Raw genomic sequence first — 27,500 nt, 5'->3', positions numbered from 1 at the left:
AAAGTTCATCAGATGACGAGATGCACTGTGGCAAATATTTTCAAAACACAAACTAAAGCTGAACTTAAATCCTGGCTAATCTCTCATGTCACCGAGACACAATGATGTCAGTCTGACTAATGCAGTGAGTAAAGAATCCAGCGGTGCTAAAAATACCCTAACATGATTATCTGCACTACACATGTGCTTGTGTATCTCCTGATGGGCGGTTTAGGGTTTTGGGCCGGCTGGTAATGGATGATTTTGACATGTTTTGGAGTTAGACATTCCTTTGGCAGTGTGTGGACATGTTCGCGCTTTACACACACACGCTCAGGTGCGCAGGTGTGGCACATGCAGCCAAGCATGCAAATATGCAGGACTTGCATTTACATTAGGTCTTTGCTACCCACAGTAGTCTGCTTTACATTCAGGTTGAGAGCACAATATGTGTAAACTATAAAATATACACTACCTGACTAAAGTCTTGTCATCGATACAAGTTGTAAGAGCAATAATAATTGTTCATATGGAAACGTGGCAGAAGGTGGATTTTTCCAATCAATCATCTGTTGAGCTGCATCCTAATCATCACCAATACTGCAGACGACATACTGGAACCCACATGGAGCCAAGATTCTGACAGAAATCAGTCAAGTCTGGTGAAGAATAAATGATGGTTTGGGGTTACATTCAGTATGGGGACATGTGAGAGATCTGCAGAGTGGATGGCAGAGTTATCAAGACATTTGTGCTGCCCGTTACATTATTTATTTATTTATTATTTATTCATTTATTTAGGTTTTAATGCCATATCAGCAGCATTGGCTATATTTATGGCAAAAACATGTAGGCTGTTTCTTAAAATCCATCGATGTGCAGCTCTGCCGATCCCAAACCATGCAAGCTAGTGGCGACAGCGGCGAGGAAAAAAAAAACTTCACCAGTTGGCGAAAGTGAAGAAAAAAAAAAAAACCCTTATACTGTGCAACGTATATTTGTATTGTTTTTATGCATAGTAAATATTTTGAAAAGGAGAAAAACAATAAATCATTGTATGAATGCTGTGATGTTTAAATAATTTAACATTTAAAACACATGAAGGTCATGTGACCATCAGGAAGAACCAGGAAAGAACGCAGCATCTCATTTCTCAGAGGACGCGTTCTCTGTTCTCGCGGTCTCCCGAGTTTGTTCTTCCGAGGACACTTGGCAAGACCGTTCTCCACAAGAACGCAAGTCCGTTCTCTGCGTTCTTGTAATTGAGAAACAGCCATACTAAATATATAATATTTAATATATAATCATAATCATATTTAATATATAATCATATCAGTTTCTTAACAAACATACACTGTAAAAATAAACAAAACGACAACAAAAAACAAAAGTAGCAACAACACCGAAAACCGTCATATACAATCTTTTATATTTTTATTGAAGATAAATATCCTAAAACTGCTCCAGAAGACACCTTTTTAAACATTTCGCTTAAAATATTTCCCGAATAAAAATGTTCTCTAAATCATTTCAAATATTCTTACACGAGTGACAAATCGTTTTTATTTTCCCCCTTTCAATAAATATGCGTGTGTGAGTCTTGAGTGTCCAATTCTACGTCTCGAAGGTACTGCCTGGTCATGTCTATTTTTAAAATGATAATTATTTCTTTCATTTACAAATGGATTCACTTCAGTTTGTTATTCCTACGTTCATCCCATTCCATTTGCCACTTCTCATTAATATACAGATTTAAAACAGGTTTAATATCAGACACAGTGCCAGAGATCTGCAGAGTGGATGATTAACATCAAGAGCCTGAGATATCAAGACATTTGTGCTGCCCATTACATTACAAACCACAGGAGAGGGCAAATTCCTCAGCAGGATAGCGCTCCTTATACTTCAACCTCCACATCAAAGGTGCTCCAGGATTGGCCAGCCCAGTCCCCAGATATAAACATTATTGAGCATGTCTGGGGTAAGATGGAGGAGGCGTTGAAGATGAATCCAAAGAATCTTGATGAACTCTGGGAGTCCTGCAAGAAGGCTTTCTTTGCCATTCCAGATGTTTAATCAGTGATTTGAGTCTTTGCAGAGATGTATGGATGCAGTCCTCCAAGCTCATGATGGAGTCAGACACAATATTCATTCTGTTTCCACTGCAGCATGAGCACATATTCTATACTGGACATTATTGAAGGTTCAGTGACCAGACTTTAGTCTAAGCAGAGTCAGACCTTACTGTCCTAATTAAATCATTCAAAATCAAGGCATGATCATATTTTATTGTGCTCAAATAAACGTAATCTAGAGGCTTTTACCTTTCATATAAGCCACTTCTGATACCAAACGATCAACTAGAAGTCAAGGTATTATTTGCTGCTCCTAAAACTTGGATAGGCGACAAGACTTTTGTCAGGTGATGTACTTTGTAAGCATTGCACGGTGTATATTGCAGATGCTAATAATAGAGTTGTCCACTTTAAATTCAGTGTATTTAGACTGTTAGTATAGGTTCAGTTGTTAGTGGCTGTATCTGATAAGCACAGTAAGTATTTTGTATCTGAGTTAGCTGAATAGTGACACTTTTGCATTGTTGATTTTGTCCTTTTCCTGTATATTACTTTATAGTTTACAGTTTATATTTATGTCACTAAAGGTGTAGCGATTCCCAGATAAGATCTTGAACGTTTGATTCAGGTCTTGCTTTAATGCATTAACATTTTCTTTTACAATGCATTCCAAAACAAAGAGCTTTAAGTTTGTTTTGAGTCATTTTATGCTCCTCCAGGTTTGTGTCAGCTCCAGTTTTAGGATTATCCTGACGTGATTGCATTGTAGTGAAGTGACCTGAGCCGCCGATGGCATGCTGATGTCTTCTTTTTTTCCCTCCTTCTTTGACAAAAGCGACGGCATGGGCTGAAACCCTAGTCCATTTGTTTTGTCAGGACAAAAGCGTCCGGGCCGGGACAGGGGGTGGTGAAGGTTTGTCCCCTGCAGGGCAGTTGTGGACGGGGGTGTTGTTGTGTGTGTGTGCGTCTGTGTGTGTGTTTTCTCAGCACTGAAGGAAATTGCATCAGTATGCATTATCCAGCTGGGAGGAGGAGGAACGTCTCTCTCTCTCTTTCTCTCTCTCTCACATACACGCACTCTCTTCAACTTCCCACTAGATCAGACAGTCAGACGCAGTCATGGACGCAACACACACAACGCACTCCATACATGGACTTACACTGGAATAATCTATTTATTTATTAGCATATTTATGTATTTGTCTTAATGTGGAGCACTATGCACTCCAGGCTAAAGTCGCGGAGCTGTGATAATTACCTGAGTATAAAGGTAAGCGTTTCAGTGATGCTTTTTCTTTTAAACCGGGTGTCATAATTATGCTTCACACATATAGAAAGTATAGTATAGACTTTTAAAGCGCTAAGCAGTCAGGAAATCTGACTTTATATAATATAAAACTATAACTAACTATAAAATATACTTTGTAGACACTGCATTGAGTGTACAGATGTTATTAATAGACACTTTTAAATCAGTATATTTAGGTTATCAGTATAGTACACTCAAAAATAAAGGTACGCGAGCTGTCACTGGGGTGGTACCTTTTCAAAAGGTACCCATTTTTACTTAAAGGGTCCATATTGGTAATTCAAAAGTATATATTAGTACCTACAAATTTTAAGAGGAACACTTTTGTACTTTTTAGGTACTAATATGTACCCTTGAGGTACTAATATGGAACTTTTAGGTACAAATTTGTACCTTTTGTAAAGGTACCACCCCAGTGACAGCTCGTGTACATTTATTTCTGAGAGTGTAAGATGACATTTTGCATCTGAATTAGCTGAATAGTGACACTTTTGCATTGTTGGTTTTGTAGTTTTTCTGTATATTAGCATGAAGCTGCTTTAAAACAGTTTATATTTTATACTGTGTCACTGAGCTGTGATAATTACCTGAGTATAAAGGTAAACACTGCAATGGTTCTTTTTTTTATTATGCTACACATATCTAGAAAGTTAAATAGACTCTTTAGGCATTCAGCATCATTGATTTTGTCATTTGGAAATGTGACTCTGACTAGAACTATATAACTATATCATATAAAACTGTAACTAACTATAACATAGACTTTGTAAACATATACAGATGGTACTAGACACTTTTAATTCAGTATATTTAGGTTATTAGTATAGTTTGATGACATAATTCATTTTGTTTCTGAATTAGCTGAATAGTGACACTTTTGCATTGTGGATTTTGTAGTTTTTCTGTATATTAGCATGAAGCTGCTTTAAAACAGTTTATATTTTATACTGTCACAGAGCTGTGATAATTACCTGAGTATAAAGGTAGTGTTTTAAAATTAAATATAAACTATAAAATAAAAACACTAGCTAACACTAGTTACAACTATAAAAGAAACGTTGTAAGCATTGAATGAGGTGTATTGCGAATGTTGTTAATAGAGTTTTCCACTTTAGAGTGTCCACTTTTAATTCAGTGTATTTAGGTTATTAGTATAGGTTCAGTGGTTGTTATTGGCTGTATTAGATGTTCATTTTTGAACTGAATTAGCTGAATAGTGACACTTCTGCATTGTTATTTTTGTAGTTTGTAGTATAAAGGTAAGCGCTTCATTGGTGCTTTTTTTTAAACCAGATGTCATTATTATGCTACACATATATAGAGTTTAAATGGACTCTTTAAGCATTCAGCATCATTGATTTTGTCATTTGGAAATGTGACTCTGACTAGAACGGTTAATCTATCAAATATAAAAGTAAAACTAAGTATAAAATGTACTTTGTAAACATTGCATGGTGTAAAGAGATGTTAGACATTTGTAATTCAGTATATTTAGGGTATTAGTAAAGTTTGATGACAGAATTAGCTGAATAGTGACACTTCTGCATTGTGGATTTTGTAGTTTTCCTGTATATTAACGTGAAGCTGCTTTAAAACAGTTTATATTTTATACTGTGTCACTGAGCTGTGATAATTACCTGAGTATAAAGGTAAACACTGCAATGGTGCAGTTTATGACTGGCATGCGTTTCTTTTTTTTTTTAAACCAGGTGTCATTATTATGCTACACATATAAAAAGTTTAACTAGACCTTTTAAGCATTCATCTTGTTTTTCCAGTAGGATTGCGACGTCTTTATTGAACAGAAGCTTGTGTGGAAAGTGTTTGTTTCTATAGTTGAGTTTGATTTGGTTTATATGGTATACAGTCAGGCGGTACAGTGACTCAGTGGTTAGCAAGAAGGTCACTGGTTTGAGTCCCAGCTGGGTCAGTTGGCATTTCTGTGTGGAGTTTGCATGTTCTCCTCGTGTTGGCGTGGGTTTCCTCTAGGTGCTCTGGTTACCCCCACAGTCCAAACACATGCGCTATAGGAGAATTGATTAACTAAATTGGCAGTAGTGTATGAGTGTGTGTGTGAATGTGAGAGTGTATGGGTGTTTCCAAGTACTGAGTTGCCTTGGAAGGGCATTCACTATGTAAAACATATGCCGGAATAGTTGGCAGTTCATTCTGCTGCGGCGACCCCTGAAATAGAGACTAAGCCACAGGAAAATGAATGAAATTATTGAATGAATGGTATACAATATTTCTTTTAGTGTGCACTTTTATCTGCAGTGATTTGTTATGGTGTGTTTACAGTTTGTACTGTCAAATATGATGTTAATATTTGTTAGTTTTTATTAGATTTGGGTTTTAAAGACACTTAATATTCATTAGTATTAGATTAGATTGACATCATTTGAACTGAGATGATTTGAATAATGATTGTGTTGTCTTCAGTAGGTCTGCTTTATATGTTTTTAGTATATTCTCAGTTGTTATATATATAAAGTGACAAAATTATGCAGTTTTTTTTACCAGAAAGTGTGTATGAATTCCAGTGTCATTAAAGGAATTTTCTGCAGTATTGACTAAAGCATATTTTGGATTATTTTTTTTTTACAAAAATGACATTTTTCGTTTGCAAAGGTGTCCACATCAGACTCTGAATCTCTAAAATGTACTTTGTAAACATTTCACAGGGATAAAAAGAGAAGAATTAAGAATCGTCCACTTTAGAGTGTTCACTTGTAATTCACTACATGAATATTTAGATTATTAGTATAGTTTCAGCTATTATTAGAGGCTGTATCTGTTTTTTTTAGATCAAATTTGATGATTTTGGACTTAAAAATTCATATACATTTCAGTAGTCACTCAACTGATGATGATTTTTAGTAAGACATTTAAATGGGACACGTTTGTATCATTGATTTTGTCCTTGTATATTACCGTGAAGCTGATTTAATACAGCTTTATAGCAGTTTATATTTTATAATTGGAATTAGGGCTGTGCAATATGACAATATATTGTATAGTCAAAATAAAACATCTATAGTTTCATATAATGCTCAATCTTTTATATCAATTTGTCACAAAACACATAGGGCCCTATCATACACCCGACGCAATGCGGTGCAAGGCGCGGCGCAATTGTTGTTTGCTAGTTTCAGCGCAAGAGTGGTTTTGACGTTTTGCGCCACGCTGTTTAAATAGCAAATGCATTTGCGCTCATATGTGCGCCTATAGGCGTTCTGATCTAAAAAAGGAGGCGTGTTGAGGCACATTGCTGGCACGTTGCTATTCTGAGGAACTTAAATAGACGGTTCAATAGTCCAGATCACAGCTGGTCTATAGTCCAGCACAGAGCGCATAAGTTGTGAGCCTTGCTTACACATTGCTTAATACACACAGGATATAGAGCAATACGCAAATATCATTACAAATGAAAAATAATTAAAGGATTAAAATATTACAAAATAATATTATAATATCAAGCTTACATAAATATAAAAGCCATACTTTCATGCCTTCTTCATCTCGGGGGGCTTTTTCAGTTTATTTGTAACAATTTGCTTTTGTATAATGTTATTATTATTATTAGCAGTATTATTTATTATCTGCATATTTATATTTGTTTTATTAAAACCAAGCTTAGATTTGTCCACCTGTCAGGTTTTAGCCCATATGGGGCACAGCATGTGTATTAGGATATAACTCAGTTTTTGAACACACTTCATTATTATTGTTCATTTATTCCTTTGCTGAATATTAGAACTGAATTTAGAAATAGTTTTGAAACAAATCTTTGTGCTTAACAAACAAAATTAAAGATGTATAGGCTAATGGATATCTGTGCGTACAACACGATTCCCTATCCACGAGAGTGTTAGTGAAAGTAAATAATGAGGCTTATCTCTCATTCTCGAGCTGTAGATGCTCTGTTTAACTGTTTTCTCTCTAGTGAAGCGTTCAGTTTTTACACTTACAAAATCTGTCATGTAAATAGCAAATGCACCATGGCACGCCACAACTGACTCTGAAAGGGAATGGGAGATGAGACTCTGATTGGTTTATTCTCAGAACACACCTATAACTCATTAAGAGAATAAGCTCAACCCTGTTAGACCATGCGCCACGGCGCTAAGCAGATTTTTGCCATCCTTAAAATAGTAAAAGTGGATTCTGACATGCCCTTAATGCGTTTGCGCCCTGCACTTTGCACTTTGCGCATGGATCATAAAAATAGAGCCCTCTGTTTACATTGTTATAATACTTTTTCAAAAAGCAATCTTGAAAGTACAATGTTTACATTTTGCTTTTTATTTATATATATATATATATATATATATATATATATATATATATATATATATATATATATATATATTTCTTTTTTTTTTTTTTGTGGAACCTAGTTTTTGAAGTGTTTTCTGCTTTATTAATATTTATTTTATATTTCTACATTTTTTTATTAAACTTTTGTCCTGAAGTTCTAAATAAAGAGAGAAATATGATCATATGTGAATGAGTACATTTCCGTGTATATATTCAAAAATGTAAAACAGATGTGGTCTTTTACATCTGCTCAATATGCATAAATATAAACTATTAATTGACTGAATTTACAGAAATGGTACTATATTGTAATCTATATCCATTATGAGGATATGAGATGACTTGTATCATGATATGAGAATTTTTATCCAGTTCTAAAGTGAATTGTTTCTCAGTCAATTACTTTTTTATTTTATGACTATATATATATCCATGTTGTGTGCGAAATTATTGTGTTATTAGCTGATTGTCCTGAAGCTGCTTGTTAATGAGGGGCATTAGCACTGCTTTTGGTCTTTTGTGCTGTAATCTAGACATCATGGGAGCGCCGTCTTCAACTGATCCCTCAATTACAGCACTTTTATCTCCTCTCGTAATTACGAGGATCCTCCTTGTCACAGCAGGTTGATGGAGAGTGTGTGTGTGTGTGTGTGTGTGTGTGTGTGTGTGTGTGTGTGTGTTTGCCTGGTATTTATCGCACACTGTATGAGGACCAAATGTCCCCACAAGTATAGCAAAACTAGTAAACGTTGACATTGTGTGAACATTTTTTTGGTCAGGTCGAGGAATATACACTCTATACAGTAATAAGCATTGTGCTATGGGAATATATGAAAGCACAACACAGTAGGTCTGTGCTTTTGTGAGTGTGTGTGTGTGTGTTTGCGAGTGAGATTCACTATAGAACCTGTTTCGGAGCAGCTGCCTGTTGCTTTTGTCTTCCCATGAGTCAATGCACATTCCAGCTGTAGACATCAACCTGTTTGACAGCTGTCAATCACATCAGCTGCACCATTTATAACGATTTACATCAACATTTCACCCATGTGACCAATCAGCTGTCTACATTACGCTTGCCTTGTTTACTGTTGGTTGCTAGGTTACCAATACTACAGTCGGCTGCTCTAACAACTTATTGCATTTTCCCTTCCTTCAGCTTAGGCCCTGTTTAGACTAATATGTCTTAGTTTTAAAACGCATAAGTTTTGCTACGGTTACGCCCTCCGTGCATACTACGCTGGAGTTTTCGAACGCTGAAAACTATGGAATAAAATCACTGTCATTAATATTTCGTGCGTAAATAAAATTCACGCATCCGTAATTATAAAATCGTAAAGGAAAACGGAGCGTACTCGTAATTTTACGAGGCTACAATTCCAAAATCTGCGATTAGAACAGACACAGATACGACATTTTGTTTTTCTGTTTGTTTATGACTGATACATTTACGATGGGTGTACTTTACAAACACGAGTTACAGTTTCTCCACGGACACGAAGTCCTGATTACGAGTACGAATCAAACAGCGAGACTTCACTGTCAAAATTACGTCACCGCTTCCACAGGCATTAATAAACAAGCGAGAGTCATCGATCATAACGGCGCGCCTGCTGGACGTTCGAGCTTACACACACCGTCTCAGATAAGATTTCTGTTATTCCCTCTTTGAGAAATGTCCGTCATGAGCTGTAATAAAGGTTGAGACTTAATGAGGTCCTATTTCGCTGTGTTTGGACATTTTACTGAATCAAAATTAAGAACGGGCCGAGGATAGAGAGCTAGCATAATGTAAGTTAACATTACAGGCAGCGAGCACAGTCTCTCAGTGAATCACTTAACTATAACATGACATATGTTGATTAAGTCACCTATTTTAACTGTTTAAATATCTCTCAAATACTCTAAGATCACCAGAGAACACAAATTAAATTAGACAGATTTATCCAGTATAGGTAGATAAAACAAAGAAAAGTTTTACTCTTATCAATTAATTAACTTTAAATAAACCAGAATAAGCAAAATATAATGTGGTAATTAAACAATCACCAATATAGAACAAACACACACGGAAAGAGAGAAACACACCGAATAGTATACGGCTAAATAGTAATATAAATGTTTATGGTAATAGTTTATTAATTATAGTAATACAATATAATGTAACTAATAGTTTAATCAAGTAATATAACAAACATATAATAACAAATAACATAACAAACATTTATATCAATGGTTACTAATACCTTACTTTGTACAAATTTAAAGATGATATATATATATATATATATATATATATATATATATATATATATATATAATATATATATATATATATATATATATATATATATATATATATATATATATCTGATCATATCATCTCCTCTCCATACATCAATGAGGGGCTTAATTATTCAGCTTTCAGATGACATACAGGTCTGTTTCAGATGATTGCCCCTCATGTCTGCTTTTGTGGTCCGGGGTCACATATTTAACATTTATTTATTTTGATTCATAGTCTCATAAATGTTTAACGTTACAAACTTCTGGTGAGCACAAACCCTCAAATATTTAAATTGACTTTTGCTGATATCTTCTTTACAAAATAGATCAATATTCAATCTGGCTTTAAAAAAGGTGACTTAATCAACAGATGTCCTGTTATAGTTGAACACTGTTCAGTGATTCACTGAGAGACTCTGCGCTCGCTGCCTGTAATGTTAACTTACATCATGCTAGCTCTCTATCCTTGGCCCGTTCTTAATTTTGATTCAGTAAAATGTCCAAGAAACACAGCGAAATAGGACCTCATTGAGTCTCAACCTTTATTACAGCTTATGACGGACATTTCTCAAAGGGAATAACAGAGATCTTATCTGAGACGGTGTGTGTAAGCTCGAACGTCCAGCAGGCGCGCCGTTATGATCGATGACTCTCGCTTGTTTATTAATGCCTGTGGAAGCGGTGACGTAATTTTGACAGTGAAGTCTCGCTGTTTGATTCGTACTCGTAATCAGGACTTCGTGTCCGTGGAGAAACTGTAACTCGTGTTTGTAAAGTACACCCATCGTAAATGTATCAGTCATAAACAAACAGAAAAACAAAATGTCGTATCTGTGTCTGTTCTAATCGCAGATTTTGGAATTGTAGCCTCGTAAAATTACGAGTACGCTCCGTTTTCCTTTACGATTTTATAATTACGGATGCGTGAATTTTTTTTACGCACGAAATATTAATGACAGTGATTTTATTCCATAAAAACTGAGCTTTTTGAAAACGCTGAAGAGGCCGTTTTGGTTTTAAAACGCTGCCTCCTGTTAGTGTGGAAAGGGGAAAACAGGGTTAATGCTAGATCGGACACGTTTGCAGCCGGAAGTTAACGAGAATTATTTCTATTATATATAAAATTTCCTATTTATTGTATTTTATTAACATCTACCCCCACCCAAACTCTAACCCCAACTGTCACAGTAATGGAAAAACAGTAGTAGTACCGAGTATTATTTATGTTGTCTATTAAATTACCCAATAAATTGTATTTTTAAATGGCTACTCCCACCTGAACCCTAAACATAACCATCACAGCACTGTAAAAATATGAATTATTGTTATACAGTGTCATAAAAAAAGCTGCTATATTAATGTACTTCCGGCCGGCCGCATATCCGATCTAGACTTTACCTGAAAACAGAGACATCTGAAAACAGAGGCAGGGCTGCAGACATTCGCCTCTCTGATTTGGGCTTTTTCTTCAAGATTAAGTAGCCCACACACAGTTCAGTCCTGCATCCTTTCTTTGTAAGTTCAGACTTCGTAAGTTTTACATGGAAACAAACCTCTGAGGACACGTCGGGTAAATCCTCAAAGGGAACAGTGTACTTTATAACATCATTCACATCACCCTGGGTACTTTCTTTCACTTTCTTAGCAATAAAATGAAGACATGATATGAGGAACTGCTTATTTTCATTTTGATATGAACTTAAGAGACACTAAAAATGTCGAGGCGTCGTGTAGCTGCATATTTATACGAGCGTCATCTTCATTGTGTACATACTTATAACAAAACAGAGCCTATAAGAGAACTGCCTCCTTTCATTCTCATTGAAAATACGAAACATACCCTCTCTTTTGCTGAATATCAGAACAAGTAATAGATTTAAAAGACCAAAGTTGGGGAAAATATCGTTAGATATGGACAACAAGATGAATTATTTATCAGATTTAACAAATATAGTGAGATGAGATCCAGCGGTAGATCCTTGATGAACTGTCTGACGTGCACTGCTCTCATTTGGGTAGATGTGCTCAAACACCTGCTGACTGCCTGGAGCTTAGAAGTCCGCATACGCTGCAGCACATGCCAGAGTGTGTGTGTGTGTGTGTGTGTTCACGTGATGTGTGTTTTCAGCGGTATAGTGTGGACTGAGAGCTGTTCAGAAATGCTGGGTGAAACGCTAGTGTGGACGCGGATCGTTTTCATTCTAAAACACTGTTTTAAAACGTATTAGTGTAAACGGGGCCTTAGTCCCTTTATTTATTAGGGATCGCCACAGCGGAGTGATCCGCCAACTACTCCAGCGTATGTTTTATGCAGCGTATCCCCTTCTAGCTGCAACCCAGTACTGGGAAACACCCATACACACTTATTCACACACACTCTCAAATACTACGGCCAATTTAGTTAATCAATTCCCCTATAGCGCACGTGTTTGGACTGGAGCACCCGGAGGAAACCCACACCAACATGGGGAGAACATGCAAACTCCACACAGTAATGCCAACTGACCAAGTCGAGACTCGAACCTGCAACCTTTTCAGTGTGAGGCCACAGTGCTAACCACCGAGCCACTCTAACTTAATTTGCTAAAATTTGGAAAATAATCTTCTAAAAGGGAAAGTAAACTAATCTAGCTTTTCCTTTTGGCATAAGATTGTTCTGCTATTGGCAGGTTATTTTGCTTCTTTTAAGAAAAGGCTCACTTCATTTTGACTCATTATTTCTGAAAACAGCACAATATGCTTTGCTTGTCTTGAAAATGCTTCTTAATTCAGGATTTTTCATATTTATTTGGACTGGAAACAAAACAAAACAAGAAAATCATCTCCAGTTTCTCCAGTTCTTCATGCTCCACTGCAGTGCTGGAGCGCTGGCTTTTGTCTTCTGACCCAGTAAATGCTGAGAAACACTGAGCGTCAGGCTGTCAGGAGTTCACAGCGTTTGTTTAGCCGTTTAGAGATGCTCCGTTAGTTAAATGACAGCTGCTGCTTACTGTACTGGGTGTTTGCATTGCAGTAAAAGCAGCTGGAGTGAAGCTCAGGTCGATTACAGCATCAGTGACTGCAGTGATTTGAGGAAATACATCTTTATTAGGCTGATCAGGTTCCCACGCTCTTCACACAATGTTAAATAAACTGACTTTTTTGAGTTGACTTAACTTAATTCAAGTCAAATACAGTACTTTGATTAAAAGTTGAGTCAGATCAAAACATTTTTTTTGATTTTCTATTTTACAGTGCAGTGTCCTGTCTTAGGAATCAGTGGTTAATCTGACATTAAAATAACATGTTTTTATGAGGAAAAATATAGATCATTCATCAAGTGGAAAGCTATAAATGGCATTAATTGGCCTAGATATGCATATTTTATATAAACTATTAGCTATGGGTATTAGTAAAATGTTGTTCATTCATTCATTCATTCATTCATTCATTCATACATACATACATACATACATACATACATACATACATACATACATACATACATACATACATACATACATTCATTCATTCATACATACATACATACATACATACATACATACATACATACATACATTCATTCATTCATTTAATATTTCCTTTATTGATTTATATATATATATATATAAATATAAATTATGGTGAATTAGGAAGGCTAAATTGTCTGTAGTGTATGAGTGTGAATGAGTGTGTATGGATGTTTCCCAGTGATGGGTTGCAACTGGAAGGGCATCCGCTGCGTAAAACATATGCTGGATAAGTTGGAGGTTCATTCCGACCCCTGATTAATAAAGGCGCTAAGCTGAAAAGAAAATGAATGAATGAATTTATTTATTTATTTATTTATATATTCATTTTTTATGATTCATTTATTGATTAATTTCTTCACCCAAATATTTATTTATTCATTCATTCATTCATTCATTTACTCGTTTGTTAGTTTGTTCGTTTGTTTGTTTATTCATTTGTTCAGTCATTCATTTATTTACTCATTAATTTGTTCAGTCATTCATTCATTTACTTACTCATTTATTCATTCATTTGTTTGTTTGTTCATTCATTTATCCATTCATTCATTTATTTGTTCATTCATTTTTTATTCATTCATTTATTTGTGCATTCATTTATTATTCATTCATTCATTTATTTGTGCATTCATTCATTCATTTACTCATTTGTACATTCATTTATATATTCATTCATTTATTAATTCCTTCATTCATATATTTATTGATTGATTGATTGATTGATTGATTCATTCATTCATTCATTCATTTACTTATTTGTTAGTTTGTTCAGCTGTTTGTTTATTCATTTACTCATTCGTTTGTTTGTTGTTCATTCATTTACTCATTCATTCATATAAATGTCAGTTCATTTGTTCTTTCGTTTATTCATTTGTTCATTCATTTGTTCATTTATTTGTTTATTAATTTTTCATTTATTCATTCATTCATTCATTTCTTCAAGGATTCATTCATTCATTTACTCATTTGATCATTTATTTATTCATTTACTCGTTCATTCATTTGTTCATTCATTTTCATTCATTCATTCGTTTATTAATTTGTTCTTTCATTTATTTGTTTGTTCATTCATTTACTCATTTGTTTGTTCATTTGTTGTTCATTCATTTATTCATTCACTTGTTCATTCATTAATTCATTCATTTGTTCATGCATTCATTCATTTACTCATTTGTTCACTTGCTCATTTATGTATTCATTCATTCATTTGTTTATTTGTTTATTCATTCGTTCATTTATTTGTTCATTTCTTTTTCATTCATTCATTCAATTGTCATTCATTCATTTGTTCATGCATTCACTTATTCATTAATTTACTCATTTGTTCATTCATTCATTCATTTATTCATTTGTTCATTTGCTCTATTCATTCATTAATTTCCTTCTTTCTTTATTCATTCATTTACTGATTTATTTATTCATTTATTCATACATTAATTCATTTATTCATTAATTTATTAATTTATTTGTTCATTCATTCATTTACTCAATCATTTGTTCATTTAATCATTCATTCATGTATTCATCCATTCATTCATTTGTTTGTTTGTTAATTAATTAAATTATTAATTTATTCATTCATTTGTTCATTTATTTGTTTATTAATTTTTCATTCATTTCTTCGTGCATTCATTCATTCATTTACTCATTTGTTCATTTATTTATTCGTTTACTCGTTCATTCAATTGTTTGTTCATTTTCATTCATTCATTCATTCATTCATTCATTTATTAATTTGTTCATTCATTCATTTATTTGTTTGTTCATTCATTTACTCATTTGTTTGTTCATTTGTTGTTCATTCATTTATTCATTCACTCGTTCATTCATTAATTCATTCATTTGTTCATGCATTCATTCATTTACTCATTTGTTCACTTGCTCATTTATGTATTCATTCATTCATTTGTTTATTCATTCGTTCATTTATTTGTTTATTCCTTTTTCATTCATTCAATTGTCATGCATTCACTAATTCATTCATTTACTCATTTGTTAATTTATTTATTTATTCATTCATTCATTTGTTCATTTGCTCTATTCATTCATTAATTTTCTTCTTTCTTCATTCATTTACTGAGTTATTTATTCATTTATTCATACATTAATTCATTTATTCATTAATTTATAAATTTATTTGTTCGTTCATTCATTTACTCAATCATTTGTTCATTTATTCATTCATTCAGTCATCCATTTGTTAGTTTGTTAATTAATTTATTTATTAATTTATTCATCCCTTGACTCATTTATGTATTCATTTACTCATTCATTCATTTATTCAGAAAGTAGATGGAGATGTCCATCTCATGTCGGTCATGTCGGTGAAGGAAGTATTTGCTGAGCTTCCAGTGTGTTTGCTAACCGCAGAGGGTTTCACACAGCCCCAAATTTCACACGTCGACGTGAATTTTGAAGCATAACTATGCAAAAACCTGAGGAGATTTCTCAGTATGTAAGACCTGTGAATGTCAGAGTAACCTGCGGCTCCAATGTTAAATTAAATATAAAAGAAAAATGTGGATGATGTGTCGAGATGATGAACAGGGCTTGTAACGAAGCAACAGAACAGTTGTTTATGAGGATGTAGTTTGTTCCAAAGCTTGCATACTCTTCTGTTATTTTAGGACGTCATGATAGTAGGTGAATGTGAGCTTGTCTGGCTGGTGGAACAGATGTCAGAGTGTTTTAATAGAGAGCAGAGCGATGCTGCAGCACCTGGAGTCTGCAGCCTTTGCCCACAGAGATAATTACAGGTCCAGTTCACATCCAGCAGAATAAACACCAGCAAACAGGGTGGATTCATCAGCAGATCACACACACACACACACACACACACACACACACACACACACACACACATACATATATATATGCACAGACATGCATACATACACACAGACATACGCGCACATGCACACACACATATGTACACATACACACACACACACACACACACACACACACACACACTGTCTTACTTTGTCACACACACACGCTCACAAACTTTCACAGACATACACATATATACACACAGACATATACACACACACAAACATATACATACACAGATATACTCTCTCTCACTTACACACAGTCACACACACACACACACACACGCACTCAGATCTACACAACGTGCACTCACAGAAACACACATACATGCATACACACACACACACACACACACACACACACACACACACATATATATATATATATACGCATACATACACACACAACACATGGACACGCATACACACATATTCTGTCTTACTTTCAGTCACACACGCAAATGCTCACACAAACATACAGATAGACATACATATACACACACACACACGCACATATACACACATAAACACTAACATATACACATAAAGACACACATGCACACACAGACATACATACGCATTCACACACGCACGCACACACACACACACACACACACACACACACACACACACACACACACACACACACACACACACACACACACACACACACACACACACACACAGGCTTCCTGTAGCCCACACTGGAGTTTCTTCTGCTGCTATTAAAAGCCTCTACATGGCTTCAGCTGGTGAAATGACGCGTTGAAGGTTCTGGAATAACTCTCCTTATTTATCCTTCATCCTCAAAGCCACACGGACAGTATCTGCTGCTCCTCTGTGTGTGTGTGTGTGTGTGTGTGTGTGTGTGTGTGTGTGTAGTCTTCCCAGATACTGAAGTGCTGTTTTGGGTGGATCCACAGAGCAGCTCAGAGTAAAACACCAATACTAAAAACAGTTCAGGTTGAGACATGTCCTTCAGCGGATCTGAGGAGGCTGAGGCTGGTCTGTAGACTCTGCTAGAGACTGAACCCCATCCTGAAGTAATCCTGAACACCCCATAGGAAACCTTCAAAAAGATGGATGTTTTATAGGAGTGCATTGAAAAAAGTGTAAATATTCCATTAACAATGAATGGAGGAAAAATAATGAAAACAAGTGCTGAAAAGAAAATAAATAAATAAATAAATAAATAAATAAATAAGAGAATAAATAAATTAGTAAAACATAAATAAATAAATATATATATAAAAAATAAGTGAAAAAATAAGTGAATAAATAAATGTATTAATGAATTAATAATTAAATAAGTGAATACATAAATAAGAGAATCAATAAATCAATAAATAAACAAGTGAATAAATAAATAAGTGAATAAATAAATAAGTAATTGTATTGATGAATTAATAATTTAAAATGTGAACAAACAAATAAGAGAATAAATAAGTAAATAAATGAATAAATAAATAAGAGAATAAATGAATAAATAAATAAATAAATAAATAAATAAAAGAATAAATAAATAAATGTATTGATGACTTATTAATTTAATAAGTGAATAAATAAGTGAATAAATAAATGAATAAATAAATAAGAGAATAAATGAATAAATAAATAAATAAGCGAATAAATTAATAAGTGAATAAATAAATAAATGTATTGATGAATTATTAATTTTAATAAGTGAATAAATAAGTGAATAAATAAATAAAGAAAGAAATTGGTTAATAAATAAGTGAATAAGTAAATATAGAAAAAAATATTAATTAATAAATAATTAAATGAGTAAATAAATATATAAATAGGTTTAAATAACTAGTTTATAAATAATTAAATAACTGAATAAATAAATAGGTTTAGGTTTTTTTACTTTCCTGCATAGCAATACTGATATTAACTTATTGCATAAAATACATTAATACATAAGTATAAAATAACCAAAAAATAAAAAACAGTTTCTCAAATAATATAATATAATATAATATAATATAATATAATGTAATGTAATATAATATAATGTCTGCTAAATGGCTAAATGTAAATGTAAATGTAAATAATGTAATGTAATGTAATATAATATAATGTAATGTAATATAATAATATATAATATAATGTAATGTAATGTAATATAACATAATGTAATGTAATGAAATGTAATGTAATATAACATAATGTAATGTAATGTAATGTAATATAATGTAATGTAAGGTAATACAATGTAATGTAATATAATGTAATGTAATGTAATGTAATATAATGTAATGTAATGTAATGTAATATAATGTAATGTAATAAAACATAATGTAATGTAATGTAATATAATGTAATGTAATGTAATATAATGTAATATAATATAATGTAATGTAATGTAATGTAATGTAATATAATGTAATATAATATAATGTAATGTAATGTAATGTAATGTAATGTAATATAATGTAATATAATATAATGTAATATAATGTAATATAATATAATATAATGTAATATAATGTAATATAATATAATATAATGTAATGTAATGTAATGTAATATAATGTAATATAACATAATGTAATGTAATGTAATATAATGTAATATAATATAATGTAATGTAATTTAATGTAATATAATGTAATATAATATAATGTAATGTAATATAATATAATGTAATGTAATATAACATAATGTAATGTAATGTAATGTAATATAATGTAATATAATATAACATAATGTAATGTAATATAATGTAATATAATATAATGTAATGTAATATAATGTAATATAATATAATGTAATGTAATGTAATATAACATAATGTAATGTAATGTAATGTAATATAATGTAATATAATATAATGTAATGTAATATAATGTAATGTAATGTAATGTAATGTAATATAATATAATGTAATGTAATGTAATATAACAATGTAATGTAATGTAATGTAATATAATGTAATGTAATATAACATAATGTAATGTAATGTAATATAATGTAATGTAATATAACATAATGTAATGTACTGTAATATAATGTAATGTAATGTAATATAATGTAATGTAATATAATGTAATGTAATATAATATAATATAATGTAATGTAATGCAATGTAATGTAATGTAATGTAATGTAATGTAATATAATGTAATATAATATAATGCAGTGTAATATAATGTAATATAATATAATATAATATAATGTAATGTAATGTAATGTAATATAATGTAATATAATATAATATAATGTAATGTAATTTAATGTAATGTAATGTAATATAATGTAATATAATATAATATAATGTAATATAATATAATGTAATGTAATATAATGTAATATAATATAATATAATATAATATAATGTAATGTAATGTAATGTAATATAATGTAATATAATATAATGTAATGTAATGTAATATAATGTAATATAATATAATGTAATATAACATAATGTAATGTAATGTAATGTAATATAACATAATGTAATGTAATGTAATATAATGTAATGTAATATAACATAATGTAATGTAATATAATGTAATATATTGTAATGTAATACAATGTAATGTAATATAATATAATATAATGTAATGTAATGTAATGTAATGTAATATAATGTAATATAATATAATATAATATAATGTAATGTAATGTAATATAATATAATGTAATATAATGTAATGTAATGTAATATAATGTAATATAATGTAATATAATATAATGTAATGTAATGTAATATAATGTAATATAATATAATATAATGTAATATAATGTAATGTAATATAATATAATATAATATAATATAATATAATGTAATATAATGTAATGTAATGTAATGTAATATAAAGTAATGTAATGTAATATAATGTAATGTAATGTAATATAATGTAATATAATATAATATAATATAATGTAATGTAATGTAATGTAATGTAATATAATGTAATATAATATAATATAATGTAATATAATGTAATGTAATGTAATGTAATGTAATATAATATAATATAATGTAATATAATGTAATGTAATGTAATGTAATGTAATATAATGTAATATAATGTAATGTAATATAATGTAATGTAATATAATATAATATAATGTAATGTAATATAATATATTATAATATAATATAATGTAATATAATATAATGTAATGTAATGTAATATAATATAATATAATATAATGTAATATAATATAATGTAATGTAATATAATATAATATAATATAATGTAATGTAATGTAATGTAATGTAATGTAATATAATGTAATATAATATAATACAATATAATATAATATAATGTAATGTAATGTAATATAATGTAAAGTAATGTAATGTAATGTAATATAATGTAATGTAATGTAATGTAATATAATGTAATGTAATATAATGTAATATAATATAATGTAATGTAATGTAATGTAATATAATATAATGTAATGTAATATAATATAATATAATATAATATAATGTAATATAATATAATATAATGTAATATAATATAATGTAATGTAATGTAATGTAATGTAATGTAATATAATGTAATATAATATAATACAATATAATATAATATAATGTAATGTAATGTAATATAATGTAAAGTAATGTAATGTAATATAATATAATATAATATAATATAATGTAATGTAATATAATGTAATGTAATATAATGTAATGTAATATAATGTAATGTAATATAATGTAATATAATATAATGTAATGTAATATAATTCAATTCAATTCAATTCACCTTTATTTGTATAGCGCTTATACAATGTAGATTGTGTCAAAGCAGCTTCACATAAAAGGTAACAGTAAATAGGAACAGTGTAGTTCAGTTTGTAGTGTTTAAGTTCAGTTCAGTTTAGCTCAGTTCAGTGTGGTTTAATAATCATAATATAATATAATATAATATAATGTAATGTAATATAATATAATATAATAGAATATAATGTAATGTAATGTAATATAATATAATATAATAGAATATAATGTAATGTAATGTAATATAATATAATATAATGTAATATAATATAATATAATAGAATATAATGTAATGTAATGTAATATAATATAATATAATAGAATATAATGTAATGTAATGTAATATAATATAATATAATAGAATATAATGTAATGTAATGTAATATAATAGAATATAATAGAATATAATGTAATGTAATATAATATAATATAATATAATGTAATGTAATATAATATAATATAATAGAATATAATGTAATGTAATGTAATATAATATAATATAATGTAATATAATATAATATAATATAATATAATAAAGTATAATGTAATATAATATAATATAATGTAATATAATATAATGTAATATAATATAATGTAATATAATGTAATGTAATATAATGTAATGTATTGTAATGTAATGTAATAAAATATAATATAAAAAAGTTTATTGAAAAAATTAGTACAAAAAATATATTAAACATTTGAATCAAATAAAAAAAATGAGTCTGAAGGTTATGTAGGCTCCTGTCAGTCCAAGGTCTCATGTCCCACTGGAGCAGTCAGTAATCCAGCCCTGCCCAAATCTCTATTCTCCAACCTCACACAATCACCTACAAACACACATCACTGAACCATGTTAGAAATCCTGCTGCTTTTCCTCCCATTGTTAGCTTTTCCTTTTTCTTTACTGTAGGACGGCTCTTCTCCATCCTACAGTAGCAGTATTACTGCACCGCGGTGAATCGCTAATGTGACTGATTGAGTTTTCTGGATAATGGCTGCGCTGTGCTGGACTCTGAACATTGTCCTTGTGTACAAGTTTTGGGCTAGTTGTTTTGGTCATTGGGCTGGTTTTGGCTATTTTGTTTAGCTATTGGGCTTGTTTTGAGCTAGTTACTTTGGTCATTGGGCTAGTTTTAGGCTAACTTGTTTGTCATTGTGCTAGTTTTGGTCTTGTTTGATTGGCCATTGGGCTAGTTTGAGCTAGTTTCTTTCTTCCTGCAGTAGCAGTATTTCTGTACCGCGGTGATCCACTAATGTGACTGATTGAGTTTCCTGGACAATAGCTGTGCTGTGCTCGACTCTGATCATTGTCTGTGTGTAAAACAGGCCCAGCAGAGCAGAACAAACAGCCTGAGCTAAAGCCAGAGCTGAGATTACTTTACTGGGGATTTTTCCTGGGCTTTTCCCCTGTCAAAGGGGTCTTACACAGGTCCTGTAGGTCAGGGTTGCCAAGTCTGTGGTTTTCCCGCAGAATTAGGCTACTTTTAGCCACTTGCTGCAGGTTTTTTTTTTTTTTTTTTAGAATATTAAAGGTTTGACATATTGGCATGTTAAGCAATTGTGCTAGTTTAGTTTATTTGGGCTTTGGAAAAGTTTGGGCAAGTTTGTTTGAGATTTTGCAATTTTTGGACTAGTTGGTTTGGGTTTTGGTATAGTTTTTTTTTTTTTTTTTTTGATTTTGCTAGTTTTGGGAAAGTTTGTTTTGGTTTTGGGATAGTTTTGGGCTAGCTTGTTTGTGATTTTACTAGTTTTGAGTTAGTTTGTATGACATTGGCTTATTTTTGGCTAGTTTGTTTAGCAATTTGTCTGGTTTGGCAACTGACCTAATTTTGGGCTAGATTGGATCAATTATTTTGTTTAGTTTTTTGGCCCTTAGGCTAGTTTTAAGCAAGTTTGTTGATTGCGCTAGTTTGGGCTAGTGTTGATTGGTCATTGGGCTAGTTTGTTTGGTCGATTGGTCTAGTTTTAGGCTAGTTTGTTTGACAATTGGGGTAGTTTGTTGAGTGATTGGGCTTGTTTGTTTGGCCATTGGCCTAGTTTTGGCAAGTTTTATGAACATTGGTTCACCAGTTTGTTGGTCTTTTGGGCTAATTAGTTTGTCATTATGCTAGTTTTAGGCTAGTTTATTTAGCATTGGGGTAGTTTGTTTAGTGATAAAGCTAGTTTGTTTGGCCATTGGACTAGGTTTGGCTAGTTTATTTTGGCCATTGGGGTAGTTTGTTGGGTAATTAGGCTAGTTTTGGGCTCATTTGTTTGTCTTTTGTCTATTTTTGGCTAGTTATTTGGCCATTAGGCTAGTTTTTTGTCCTATTAGGTTAGGTTTGGGCTACTTTGCCCACTGGGCAAGTTTTGGCCTAGTTTGTTTATCATTGACCTAATTTTGGCATATATTTGTTTGGCATTGGGCTTGTTTTGGCCTAGTTTGTTTATCATTGACCTAATTTTGGCATATATTTGTTTGGCATTGGGCTTGTTTTGGCCTAGTTTGTTTATCATTGACCTAATTTTGGCATATATTTGTTTGGCATTGGGCTTGTTTTGGGCTAGTTTGTTGGTTAATTGGGCTAGTTTTGTTTGCTACTTTAAGTTCAATCAAACTGTATAAAAGTATCACATAAATAACATAAATAACTATAATCTACAGCCGTAAAGCCCTGTTCATCTTCATGTTCTTCTCCCCTGTCCTGGTCCTGTCTGTTTAACCTGTGGTTGACCGTCCCGGGTCAGGCTTTGTTAGTGCAGTAAGTCAGTGTGAGACACATCCGGCTGGAAAGTGCTCTGCCCCACAGATCTAATGCAGGACTTTCCATCCGCCTGTTATTGTCCCGTCAGTGACGCTGCATTGACAGGTGTTTCCCGTCTCATCAGTGTCCCGCGACCTCCTGACATCCTGCTGTTTGTGTGTGTAACTGGGAACTGTGGGATTGAACTTGCCACCAGTGAGGGTCAGAAACCAACCAAACCAAAAACAACACTCGGCTGTGTTTACTCTCTCACACTGACCACAATAATGTGAATCAGTGCTGAAGATAATGGTTCATCTGTGCTTATTCTCATTACTCAGAGCAGTACTCAAAATTACTTAATATTAGCCTTTTCTTAACTACAGGGAGGTTGGATGCTTGATTCTGATTGGCTGATGAGCATTCTAAGGTGTTTGGTTATTGTCAGATAAACGCACAGTTAAAGTAGTTCCGGCAGGTTTAGAGCACATTACAGCTTCATATCACTCCGCTGAATGATTTGAGTTATTTCACAACTACAACAGTCAGAACTAACTTCAAAACACACCTGAAAGCTTTGGAGGAGATGTGTAAGAAACTACTACTGCACACTGGAGAAGTTTGAGGACAGAAACCTGACAAATGTCTGAAATACAAGATCTGAACAGTGTTTTTAGCTGGGTTAACTGGAGTATAAGCAAAATAATTGACTCCAGTCTGTTGAATTATTAGAAAAAAAATTTCTTATTTTATTGAACATGTATGGGTGCTCATTATGCATTATTTAAATAAATTAATGTGTAAATAACTATAATAAATGAATAATTAATTATTATTTTGTTTATATTTTTTCAGACATGTATTTATTTAATGTTCACGACAACTCAGTGCATAAAAACAACCAAAGTCAGCTGAAATCTTAAAAACAACATCCTGCTAATCTAAAATAGTCATAAGTCCGAGGCAGTGGAAAAGTGAGAAAGATAAAAACTCTTTATTAGCAGAACATGTTATTGAGAGGTTTTTAACTTTTTCACTTACTTTTCCACTGCCTTGTACTTATTAAGGACTTATATTGTTTATATGAATCCCTTATAAGTGAGTTTGTTTGGCCATTAAACTAATTTTAGGCTAGTTTGTTTGACAATTGGGCTAGTTTTTTGCATGATTGGGATAGTTTGTTGGGCCATTGGGTGATTGGGCTAGTTTTGTGCTAGTTTGTTTGGCTACTGGGTTAGCTTTAGGCTAGGTTGTTTGGCGTTTGTGCTAGTTTTAGGCAGGTATGTTTGGTCATTGGGCTAGTTTTTACAATTGGGCTAGTTTTGGACTGGTTTGTGTTGGGATTGTGCTAGTTTTGGTCATTGGGCTAATTTTGACCTAGTTGGTAGTAGTTTTTGTTTTTGGGTAGTTGTGGGCTAGTTTTGTGCTAGTTTAGGCTAGGTTGTTTGAGGTTTGTGCTACTTTTAGGCAAGTTTGTTTTTGGATTGCTAGTTTTGGCCTGGTTTGTCTGAAGATTGGTAGTAGTTTGTGGATTTGGGTAGTTGTGGGCTAGTTTATGATTATGTTAATTTTGGGCTAGTTTACTCGGGTATTGTGTTAGTTTTGTGCTAGTTTATTTCAAAGATTGTGTTAGTTAGGGGATTTCAGCTAGTTTTTTTGCTAGTTTACAATAGTGCTTGGTTTTATATAGTTTGTTTGACTATTGGGCTAGTTTTAGCCTAGCTTGACGATTGTGCTAGATTTTGGTCTAGATTTCATTCATATGACAGACTTATATTGTTTATCTTTATGAATCCCTTATAAATGAATTTGTTTGGCCAATAAACTATATTTAGGCTAGTGTGTTTGACAATTGGACTAGTTTTTTGCACGATTGGGCTAGTTCATTGGGCAGTTGGGCTAGTTTTGTGCTAGTTTGTTTGGCTATTGGGTTAGCTTTAGTCTAGGTTGTTTGGGGTTTGTGCTAGTTTTAGGCAAGTATGTTTGGTCATTGTGCTAGTTTTAGGCAAGTTTGTTTTACAAATGGGATAGTTTTGGTCTGGTTTGTTTTGGGATTGTGCTAGTTTTGGGATTGTGGTAGTTTTGGGCTGGTTTGTTTTGGGATTGTGCTAGTTTTGGGATTGTGGTAGTTTTGGGCTGGTTTGTTTTGGGATTGTGCTAGTTTTGGGATTGTGGTAGTTTTGGGCTGGTTTGTTTTGGGATTGTGCTAGTTTTGGGATTGTGGTAGTTTTGGGCTGGTTTGTTTTGGGATTGTGCTAGTTTTGGCCTAGTTTGTCTGAAGATTGGTAGTAGTCTGTAGATCTGGGTAGTTGTGGGCTAGTTTATGATTGTGTTCGTTTTGGGCTAGTTTATTTCAAAGATTGTGTTGGTTTGAGGATTTCGGCTAGTTTTGGGCTAGTTTGCAATTATGCTAGGTTTGGGATAGTTTGTTTGACTATTGGGCTAGGTTTAGCCTAGCTTGACGATTGTGATAGATTTTATTCTAGATTTCATTCATATGACAGACTTATATTGTTTATCTTTATGAATTCCTTATAGGTGAATTTATCTTGCCATTAAACTATTTTTAGGCTAGTGTGTTTGACAATTGTGCAAATTGTTTGCATGATTGGGCTAGTTTGTTGGGCGATTGGGCTAGTTTTGTGCAAGTTTGTTTGGCTATTGGGTTAGCTGTCGTATGACGGACTTATATTGTTTATTGTATTTATTAAATTGTTAAATTGTTTTAGGCTAGTGAGTTTGACAATTTGGCTAGTTTTTGGCACAATTGGGGTAGTTTGGCGTTTGTGCTAGTTTTAGGCAAGTATGTTTGGTCATTGGACTAGTTTTAGGCATGTTTGTTTTACAATTGGGCTAGTTTTGGACTAGTTTGTTTTGGGATTGTGTTAGTTTTGGTCATTGGGCTAGTTTTGACCTAGTTGATCTGAAGATTGGAAGTAGTTTGTGTTTTGGGGTAGTTGTTAACAGTTGTGCTAGTTTACAGTTGTGTTAGTTTTGGGCTAGTTTGTTTGAAGATTGTGCTAGTTTGGGGATTTCGGCTAGTTTTAAGCAAGTTTACAATTGTGCTAAGATAGTTTGTTTGACTATTGGGCTAGTTTTAGCCTAGCTAAAGATTTTAGTCTAGATTTCATTCATATGATGAACTTAAATTGTTTATCTTTATGAATCCCTTATATAAGAAGCACTGACATATCAGTTACCCCTGAAACACTTTTGGTTTGATTTTAAAACACCCTGCTAATGTTTAATATGTCTCACTGCAATATTTAGTAGTTCAATTGGATCTTTAACCCTTGTGTATTTTGTTCAAATTGACTGCACTTTGGTTATTTTGGTGGCTGTTTTTGTCCCATTGACTTCCATTATAATCCAAATTTTGGTGGTTTTGCCTGTTAGGGAAATAGGTAAAATTGGTCATTTTTACAGGTTTACTGCAAATTTTACCTCTTCACAACAGAAAAAAACAGCAACAATCAAGAATGCATGATTATACACACCCACTTCGAAGTTATCACTTGATTAAATGGGCATTATGTGGTTATCAACTGATATATGGGCCAGTAGGGCCTTCTGCACCTACTGTTAGGCTCAGAAGGCTGTTATCATCCATCCATGTGGTTAATCAGCATTACTAATAGAGAAAACTCCAGATCCAGATCTGTTTCTCACTTACTTGGTGGTTGGATTTAGCGTTGGGGTAGGGGTAGACGTTAATAAATTAAAT

General features: G+C 32.1%; 1 protein-coding gene across 3 annotated transcripts in view; it reads left to right on the top strand.

Annotated features, from left to right (window-relative positions):
* The first annotated feature begins 3,170 nt into the window (after positions 1–3,170).
* The window catches only part of zgc:158766 (uncharacterized protein LOC100009641 homolog), a 103,713-nt gene continuing 79,383 nt past the window's right edge, over positions 3,171–27,500 (top strand). For all 3 annotated transcript variants that reach the window (XM_056474993.1, XM_056474992.1, XM_056474991.1), the window contains exon 1: positions 3,171–3,324. In XM_056474993.1, the coding sequence (XP_056330968.1) occupies positions 3,262–3,324 (63 nt within the window). In that variant the 5' untranslated portion in view covers positions 3,171–3,261. The remainder of the gene's footprint in view (positions 3,325–27,500) is intronic.

This window comes from Danio aesculapii, chromosome 16, assembly GCF_903798145.1.
Source record: "Danio aesculapii chromosome 16, fDanAes4.1, whole genome shotgun sequence".
In the NCBI taxonomy this organism is placed as follows: domain Eukaryota; kingdom Metazoa; phylum Chordata; class Actinopteri; order Cypriniformes; family Danionidae; genus Danio; species Danio aesculapii.
Note: the sequence above shows the minus strand (reverse complement) of the source record. Positions and strands in the feature narration are given on the sequence as shown.